Here is a 10022-nt window from a genome sequence, read left to right as displayed (position 1 = left end):
AACCAAATAAACAAAAATTAGTCTTCCACTCCCAACCACCCCCCAACTTTTTATTTTATTTTAATTTTTTTTTTTTTTTTTTTTTTTTTTAAAGACACTCATCTAGGCTTTAACTTTAGAAACTCAAATACAGCTGCAACACAGTACCTGTAATCAGGGGCAAGGGGGAAAAAAGCACCAATTAACTTGTTATAAACTGGAAAATATAGAGTACTTTGTTTAAATACTTGCCTAAGTGCTACACCGTTCAAGACCATACATACTTTAAACTATCACAAACAAATTTTTTTTTTAATACAAGTATTTTCCAAGAAAATAGGGAATTTAATAATTCGTGCAAGAACACGTTTTTTTTGTCCCTGATGTAAAGAAAAAATGTGGATTAAGCCACAAGATTTGAATACAGTATCTCTATTCCATCTTCATAGGCACTTGATTCATGTTCGTATATAGACAAATATAAATTAGCCACATCTTTTTCCTTGGGTTTTGTGTTTTTTTTTTCAAGATATAGATTATGGATATATAAAAACGGAAAAAAAAATCTTTGGTCCTTAATTAGTCACAGCGTTTTGCAGAGTTTCTATGAACAGTGAGAACAGTCTCTCCCTCTCTCTCTCTCTCTCTGTCTGTGTGAGACCACCGTCGGGTTAGCACAAGAGCGACTTCTCTCATCAACAATCACTCCTTTTTTTTCCCTGTAGCAAACGTTTTTTGGATTATTCCAAAGAGAGAAAACAAAAGAAGAGCTCTCACCGAAATAAAACACACACCAACCAAAAAACAAAAGCAACTGTGAAGAAGCAGCATCCCTTGGTGCATCATCCATAGTGTTTTGCAAGCCGTATTGCAACCGTTCCCATTCGCTCGCCATCTCTCTCTCTCTCGCAGAAGCCAAACGCAATTGCTATTCACGGCGCTCGGCTCCTGTGCTACATTGGACTTACCAGATGAGCGAGGGGTCGGAGAACAGGCGAGAATGGGGTGGAATTAACGAGGAGCCCTTGCCCCTCGCCTATAAAAAAATCAGCATCTAAACAACAACAAAAATTAAAGGGAGAAACGAGAGGCTCTTCAACCCTCATGAGAAAAGGCTATGGGTGCTGAAATCCCATGTTGTCATTTCTTGCTCAAACCTCGGGGAAAGGAGTGGGCGCGGGGAGAACCAGTGTGTGGGGAGAAGAGAGCTTCTTGCAGCCGAAGATGTCTATAACCAGGCTCGGGGTTGTTATTGTTGCAGAGAGTAAAACAAAATCGACGCTCTTCAAACACGAATTTAAAAAAAAAACTTTGAATTTGATTTTAAAACAAAATAACGCTAAAAAAACCCAAAAAACTTGAAGCAGGTCACAAGCCAAGCCTAGGTCAATCTCGCTCCTCCTCCCTACTTCCCAATCGTTGACAGAGAGTCCACCCCAGTCTCAATCCCTCTCCTGTCTCGGCCACTAGAGCCACAAATCTCACCCCCAATGCTCCCCTTGTCGTTGTTACCCCCCTCACCCCCTTCTTCTTTCCTGGTGCTCCTTTTTCTCCTCCTCCCTCCCTCCCCCCTCAAAAATCAGTTGCAAGGTAACCAGGTGGAGTAGTTATGTTGCTGGCAAGGGAACACCGGCTGAACGTGGGCAATGTAGTAGTTGTTGAAATTGGCATCGGAGACATAAGGTGCTGGCTGATAGTAGCAGGTGACGTTGGCCACGTTAGGGATGATGTTCTGCTCGGCCAGCACACGGAAGGCCAGCGTGGTGATGAGGTTGAGGGTCTGCCTCCGCTCATGGCCCATCAGGCAGACGGTGCTCTCGTTCACCACCCGCTGCAGGGTGAGCAGGTAGTCGTACTTGCGATCCTCCAGCCCCATGAAGTGGTTCTGGAGGTAGGACTCTAGCTTGCGCTGCTGCTCGCCGATGTCGGAGAAGTCGATGAAGAAGCGGGAGCACATGTACCTCTGCATGCCTTTCATCTCGCTCTCGGAGGCGGCGCGGAAGCCCCGCACCAGCAGGTTGCAATACTTTAGTAGCCCCCCTCCCCGGATCTCCTCCGGGTTCCTGGTGGCGATCAGCCGCTGCTGCAGATGCTCCAAGGCCTGGCTGAAGTCGCCGTAGACGCTCTCGCCCAGGATGCTCGGGTGGAAGTGCTCGGACATTGGGTTCTCGGAGCACTCGTAGAAGAGCAGGAGCGAGTCGAGGTTGATTTGGAAAGCGTCCACGCTGAACTCGAACTGCCGCCGGAGAGAGTCCACGAACTTCAACTCGACGTTCTTGCCGCTGTTGTTGGACAGCGAGATGAGGCTCCAGCGGTCAGAGTCGTTGCAAACCTTAACCATCTTCTGCACGTACGCTTCCTTCAGAGTCAGCGGCGTGATCTTGTCCTTGTTCACACCCTCGGGCAAGAAGTCCAAGAGGCAGTCGAGCACCACGTTCTTGACGGTCTGGAACTCCTTGTCGCCGCTCAGGTCGGCCCTGAAGATCAGGTCCAGGTCCTTGTAGCCGAGCCCGCTGTGCTGGTGCAGGACGTGACTGGCCGCCGAGCCGTTCAGCCTGACATCTCGCACACAGATGCGTTTCTCCTCCAAGCGACTCCGCACCACCTGCACAATCTGCCGGGGCTTCAGCTCCAGCGTCGGGAAATTACCTCGCCCGTGGATTGGGATGGTCTCCGTTAGGATCCTGTCCAGCCGCTGCACTTGTTCCCAGTTCAACACGTTAAAATTATTGCACTTATCGTTGTCATTTTCATCGGCCATTGTAATTCACCGGCTCAATTTAAAGATTAAAATAAATGCGGACGGGATCAATTTTCCTTGCCCTTCTGCACTATATATATTTTTTCTTCCGGCCCTCTCTGCTGTTATTCCATCAGCTACGCTCACTGTGCAAAGCTTTCGCTATCTGCGTATTAACTCTGCCATTAGTTTTTATATGGCTCCTGTGAGCAGTTCCGGCTGTGAGTCATTGACATGGCACGCCTATGTTATTTGCATAAATTGCTTTTGGGAAACACTCAAAAATTGAAAACAGCATGCAAGAATGCGACTTTTACAACACACGACAACTCCCCCTCCCTCCCCTCTCCCCCCCCCCCCCCCCCCCCCCTCTCTCTCTCTCTCTCTCTCTTTTATATAAATCGTTGCGAACCCTTCACACTCACATTTTTTTTACCGAGCTGGAAGAAAGATAGGCTTTAAAGATACAGGAGAAATAGAGGGGGCTGTCTGCCACTCGAAGTAACTCGAAAGTTGCCGGCCAAAGAGGGGTGATTGATGGACTGATTGAATGCTGTGCTGGCCTATACCAAGTCTGGTCCTCATTCCACTGGCACAGAGCGGCCAATGTTCCTCCAGTGACTGGGCAGGACCGCGGCTGTCAGCCTTGCCAGCATGAAATTTACTGCCCAGTAAAATTTAACGGGACAGTGAAGGCAGTAGTGGCTTTAAGTGGGAGAGGAATAAAACGCCACCAGCTGTTGTCGCCTGTCCAATACCCCAGCAACCTGCAAATAGCGTTAAAAAAAATACCCGTCAATGATTTCCTTTTTTTTTTGCAAAAAAAGATTATATATGGAAGATAGACATAGACCAAAAATGCTGGAGTAACTCAGTGGGCCAGGCAGCATCTGAGAGTCAGGGGAGAGGGGAACTCGAGGTAATGAAAGGGTACAAAGAATGGTTTGGTTTAGAGATACAATGCTGAATGAATGTTGGAAATTCTGTCTTCGAGCCGACGGGGAATGCGGACGGTAGACTTTATATTGATCGATTATAGGTAGAGGACAGTGATATTCCAACATTTAAGAAACAATTTTCAAGAGAGTTAGGTTTAACTCTTAGGGCTGAAGGAATCAAGGGATATGGGGGGAAAGCCGGAACGGAGAACTGATTTTAGATGAATAGCCATGATCATATTGAATGACGGTGCTGGCTCGAAGGGCCGAATGGCCTACTCCTGCACTTAATTTTCAATATTTCTATATAATTTTGACACGAACGCCCGAGAACTGTAATTTTAATGGCAATCCCATACAAGGAAGACCTTTGGCGGTTTCGTGTTAATTACCTCCCCAGACTGCATTGGTCCCATTAATGAAAAGGCGAGTGGATCACACTGCAGAATATTGATTGCTATCAGCAAGGCGCATCGCATTTGAAGATTGGTTTGAAAGTGTTCGGAAACTCGTTTTGTATTTCTTATGCAGGAGAGGTCAGCTGTGGATGTGCGTCATTCCCCCTTTTTTTAATACAACAATCTGCTCGGATCACTGGAATCCTACCAGACAGTCCAAATCCAGCCCAACTATCTCCTTGCACCTTGCTGCCATTCCTCGGGGATTTGGCGAGTTTTTGTTTTAAAAAAGCTTAATATAAAATATATTTTCTTTCTTCTGTAAGCTGCGGTCAGTTTGTCGAAGCAAAAAAAAAATAAAGCGAGACTTACCCCGTCTGTGGCGTGCAGGCTGCGCCTCCTGTCGGCAAAAAGTGGAGCAAAACACAATCGCAAGACGCAGCTAAACCTCCGACGGTCCCATCACGCCAGTGGGCCACATGAGTGGCAACGGTGTGGGGTAAAAATTGTGATTGGGGAAATTGTATGTATGTATAGCCTCCGAGAATATCGGATGGAGTTTTGTAAGGATCATGTATTGTATATATTTATCTCTCAAATAAAGTCGATTTTGAAAAAAAAAGATGGTTCCATGATAGAAACATAGAAAATAGATAGTGCAGGAGTAGGCCATTCGGCCCTTCGAGCCTGCGCCGCCATTCAATATGATCATGGCTGATCATCCACATTCAGTACCTTGTACCTGCCTTCTCTCCATACCCCCTGATCCCTTTAGCCACAAGGGCCACATCTAACTCCCTCTTAAATATAGCCAATGAACTGGCCTCAACTACCTTCTGTGGCAGAGAAGTCCAGAGATTCACCACTCTCCGTGTGAAGAATGTTTTTCTCATCTCCGGTCCTAAAGGATTTCCCCTTTATCCTTAAACTGTGACCCCTTGTTCTGGACTTCCCCAACATCGGGAACAATCTTCCTGCATCTAGCCTGTCCAACCCCTTAAGAATTTTGTAAGTTTCTATAAGATCCTCCCCTCAATCTTCTAAATTCTAGCGAGTACAAGCCGAGTCTATCCAGCCTGTCTTCATATGAAAGTCCTGCCAACCCAGGAATCAGTCTGGTGAACCTTCTCTGTACTCCCTCTATGGCAAGAATGTCTTTCCTCAGATTTGGAGACCAAAACTGTACACAATACTCCAGGTGTGGTCTCACCAATACCCTGTACAAGTGCAGTAGAACCTCCCTGCGTCTATGCTCATATCATTTGCTTTCATCACTGCCTGCTGCACCTGCAGTTTATGATTATCTTCCTCATTAACGATAGATAGACGACTTGCAGGCGGAACTAAACCACACAAAGTGACGATGAGATAGATGAAATCAGATGCGCAGTCTCTTGCCCAGAGTAGGTGAATCAAGGACCAGAGGACATAGGTTTAAGGTGAAGGGGAAAAGATTTAATAGGAATCTGAGGGATAATTTTTTTAACACAAAAAATGGTGGGTGTATGGAACAAGCTGCCAGAGGAGGTAGTTGAGGCTGGGACTATCCCATTGTTTAAGAAACAGTGGGACAGTTACATGGATGGGCCAGGTTTAGAGGGATATGGACCAAATGCGGGCAGGTGGGACTAGTGTAGCTGATGTGGGCAAGTTGGGTTGAAGGGCCTGTTTCCACACTGTATCACTCTATGAAAGCGTTTGGTGGTGTTCTGCTGAAACCAGTGGAGCGGGATGGCAAGATTGTAGGCTGTGTAATTCCAGTCTGAACATTACAGACCGACTCAGATGATGGGGTTTTTATTCCCCTCATGTCGAGAGATAAAAATCAGATTTAGCCTTTGAATGGTTCAATTGTACTTTATGGTCGCATGTAAAGTGAAATTCCTTTTTTGCACACAGTTCAGTAAAAATAATACTATAATTAAGCCCAATCATAATTAAGAACAAGTGTATAGAGTCATACAGAGTGGAAACAGGCCCTTCGGTCCATACATATACCTTCATACACGAATGGGGTTAGGATACTGCCATTAGCAAACAAAAGACGCACAACCCCGAGGCAGCCTTCATTGTTGAGGGTGACTTCAATCACTCCAACCTGAAGACTGTACTCCCCAAATTCCACCAACATGTATCCTTCCCCACTAGAGTAGACAAGACACTGGACAAAGTCTACACCAACATGGCTGAAGCTTACAAAGCCATCCCCCTCCCCCACCTTGGTCAGTCTGATCACGTCTCATTGTTCCTGCTCCCTAAGTACTCCCCACTCATCAGACGGGTTAAACCAACTGTGAGGACAGTTAAAGTCTGGTCAGAGGAAGCGGACTTCACACTTCAGCAGTGTTTTGGAAACACTGACTGGAAGGCGTTTGCAGCCCAGGCCACCCTTGACTCTCACACGGACATTGATTCCTACACATCCTCTGTTCTGGACTTTATAAACTCCACCATCAATAGTGTCACCTCCCTCAAACAGGTGACCATATACCCGAATCAGAAGCCATGGATGAACAGCGAGGTCAGGCTACTGCTGAAAGCACGGGACACCGCTTTCAGGTCAGGCGATGCTCGAGCCTACAGTTCATCCAGGGCTAACCTGAAGAGGGGCATCAGGAAGGCCAAGCACTGCCATAAGCTCAGGATTGAGGAGCACTTCAACAACAACTCCGACCCCCGACGCATGTGGCAAGGCATCCAGGCCATCACGGACTATAGACCCTCCAACATCACCCCCACATCCAGCGACGCCTCCTTCCTTGAGGAGCTTAATCACTTCTATGGCCGCTTCGACAGGGACAATCTAGAGACTGCCATCAAGGCTGTGCTACCTGCCGATCACCAACCCCTCACACTCACCCCCTACGACGTGTACGTGGCACTGAGTAGGACTAATGCACGTAAGGCTGCTGGCCCTGACGGCATCCCCGGGCGCGTGCTCAGGGCCTGTGCTGCGCAGCTGACAGACGTCTGGACTGACATCTTCAACCTGTCACTTGCCCAAGCAGTTGTCCCCACGTGCCTTAAAACCACCTCCATCGTGCCAGTGCCAAAACACTCCACTGCGGCAAGCCTCAACGACTTCCGCCCAGTTGCACTTACCCCCATCATCACCAAGTGCTTCGAGAGGCTGGTCCTGATACACCTCAAAAGCTGCCTACCCCCCACACTGGATCCCTATCAGTTTGCCTACCGCAAGAACAGGAGTACGGAGGATGCCATCTCAACGGCACTTCACTCCGCCCTCTCCCACTTCGACAACAGAGACACTTACGTAAGAATGCTGTTCATCGATTACAGCTCAGCATTCAACACCATCATACCATCAAAACTGATCACCAAACTCGGTAACCTGGGCATCGACCCCTCCCTCTGCAACTGGATACTGGACTTTCTAACCAACAGACCCCAGTCTGTGAGGTTAGACAAGCACACCTCTTCAACCCTCACCCTGAACACCAGCGTTCCACAGGGCTGTGTGCTGAGCCCCCTCCTCTACTCCCTCTTCACCTATGACTGCACACCTGTACATGGTACTAACACCATAATCAAGTATGCAGATGATACAACGGTGATTGGCCTCATCAGCAACAATGATGAGCTGGCCTACAGGGAGGAGGTCCAGCACTTAGCAGCATGGTGCGCTGACAACAACCTGGCCCTTAACTCCAAGAAGACCAAGGAGCTCATTGTAGACTTCAGGAAGTCCAGAGGCGGCACGCACACCCCCATCCACATCAACGGGACGGAGGTGGAACGTGTTTCTAGCTTCAGGTTCCTGGGAGTCAACATCTCCGATGACCTCTCTTGGACCCACAATACCTCTACTCTGATCAAGAAGGCTCATCAGCGTCTCTTCTTCCTGAGGAGACTGAAGAAGGTCCATCTGTCTCCTCAGATCCTGGTGAACTTCTACCGCTGCACCATCGAGAGCATCCTTACCAACTGCATCACAGTATGGTATGGCAACTGCTCTGTCTCCGACCGGAAGGCATTGCAGAGGGTGGTGAAAATTGCCCAACGCATCACCGGTTCCTCGCTCCCCTCCATTGAGTCTGTCCAAAGCAAGCGCTGTCTGCGGAGGGCGCTCAGCATCGCCAAGGACTGCTCTCACCCCAACCATGGACTGTTTACCCTCCTACCATCCGGGAGGCGCTACAGGTCTCTCCGTTGCTGAACCAGCAGGTCGAGGAACAGCTTCTTTCCGGCGGCTGTCACTCTACTCAACAACGTACCTCGGTGACTGCCAATCACCACCCCCCCCCGGACACTTATTATTATTTATTCAAATCGTTTGCTATGTCGCTCTTCCAGGGAGATGCTAAATGCATTTCGTTGTCTCTGTACTGTACACTGACAATGACAATTAAAATTGAATCTGAATCTGAATCTGAGGGATAGATCAGCCATGATTGAATGGCGAAGTAGTCTTGATGGACCGAATGGCCTAATTCTGCCCTTATCACATAAACTAGTGGAAAAAACCTCGCCACATTCACTCTGAGACCTTTTGCTAAAAATCCCCTTTACTATTTGCTATTATCCCATGTCTCCTACCACAAAGCTAATTTTGTATCCAGTTGGCTAACTCACCCTAGATAAACAGTTGAATAATTTTTTGCACTAGCCTACCATGCAACCTTGCTAGGGTTAATGAAGACGACATCTTCCACCTGACCCTCAACAATCCACTTGGTCACCTCCTCAACAGCTCAACCCTATTGATTGAGATGATAAGACAAGATTTCTCATTCACAAAGCCATGCTGAGTATCCACATTCAGTCCATGTGTTTGTGGCGGCTCGGTGGCGCAGTGGTAGAGTTGCTGCCTTACAATGCCAGAAACCCGGGTTTGATCCTGGCTACGGGTGCTGTCTGTAAGAATCTTGTACGTTCTCCCCACGACCTGCGTGGGTTTTCTCCGGGAGCTCCGGTTTCCTCCCACACTCCAAAGACGTGCGGCTGAAGGGCCTGTTTCTGCAGAGTTTTTTTAATTTTTCATCCATTTCCACAGGTTGGTGCTGCCAATGAGTGAATTAGGAAGTAGCCTTTTCCCACCACAGGTTGCATCTGTGGATTCACCTCTTGGTATAATTTGTGATGACTGCACGCTGAAGAATGAAATAGTGCCATTGGAGCAACTCCACCTGCTGTGCTTTGGCAGTTGCAAAGGAGGCTACAGATCATTTGAAAAATATCTGACCTTTTGTGAGCACAACAACAGAGCATTGTCTTCAAATGGAAATTGTTTATTAGCCACAGATGTGGTTGCAGTGACAACGCTTGATCCAAAGGAGCCCATTATCTGCACTAATGTAATGCAGGGATCACTGTTCAGAAACCAAAATAGCAAAGTGTGGAGATGATTGAAAACATTGCAAGCACAACTTCCTTGCCATTCCATTGAAGGCCGGCCTGAATGAAAGTAAGATAGACACAAAAAGCTGGAGTAACTCAGTGGGACAGGCAGCATCTCTGGAGCGAAGGTATGGGTGACGTTTTGGGTCGAGAGCCTTCTTTAGATTATTAAAATAATGTCTCTTGCAACTTCAAGGCATCCCAGAGCTCTTTTTTAAAGACATACATGTTTGTAGGTTAATTGGCTTCGGTAAAATTGTAAATTGGCCCTAGTGTGTAAGATACTGTTAGTGTGTGGGGATCGCTGGTCGGCGCGGACTCGGTGAGCCGAAGGGCCTGTTTTCACACCGTATCTCTAAACTAAAAAAAACTAAACTAAACTAAAATGCTCATAGATTTTATCCCTAAAAAACATTTCCAATAACCTGCCCACCACTGATGTCCAGTTCACCAACCTTTGAAAGAGTGAATGAATGAATGATTGATTGAATGGATGATGAATGAATGAATGAATAAGTTTATTGGCCAAGTATTCACATACAAGGAAATGGCGGCGCTGGTGAATGGCTGCGGCTCGCCTGCAGTCCGTTTGTTTTTACTTTTTTGTGT

General features: G+C 47.3%; 1 protein-coding gene across 1 annotated transcript; it reads right to left on the bottom strand.

The window, feature by feature from the left end:
- Window positions 1-487: 487 nt before the first annotated feature.
- tent5aa (terminal nucleotidyltransferase 5Aa) lies at window positions 488-2957 on the bottom strand. The gene has a single exon (XM_055636075.1). The coding sequence runs from the start codon at window positions 2738-2740 to the stop codon at window positions 1559-1561; it is 1182 nt and encodes a 393-aa protein (XP_055492050.1). The 5' UTR covers window positions 2741-2957; the 3' UTR covers window positions 488-1558.
- Window positions 2958-10022: the final 7065 nt, after the last annotated feature.

The sequence above is a fragment of the Leucoraja erinacea genome, chromosome 5 (genome assembly GCF_028641065.1).
Source record: "Leucoraja erinacea ecotype New England chromosome 5, Leri_hhj_1, whole genome shotgun sequence".
Lineage (NCBI taxonomy): Eukaryota > Metazoa > Chordata > Chondrichthyes > Rajiformes > Rajidae > Leucoraja > Leucoraja erinaceus.
The sequence above is the reverse complement of the archived record's forward strand: the minus strand, read 5'-3'. Positions and strand labels throughout refer to the sequence as shown.

Coding starts and splice junctions, on each gene's coding strand:
- tent5aa (XM_055636075.1), bottom strand. CDS start 2,740: ATGGCCGATGAAAATGACAACGATAAGTGCAATAATTTTAACGTGTTG.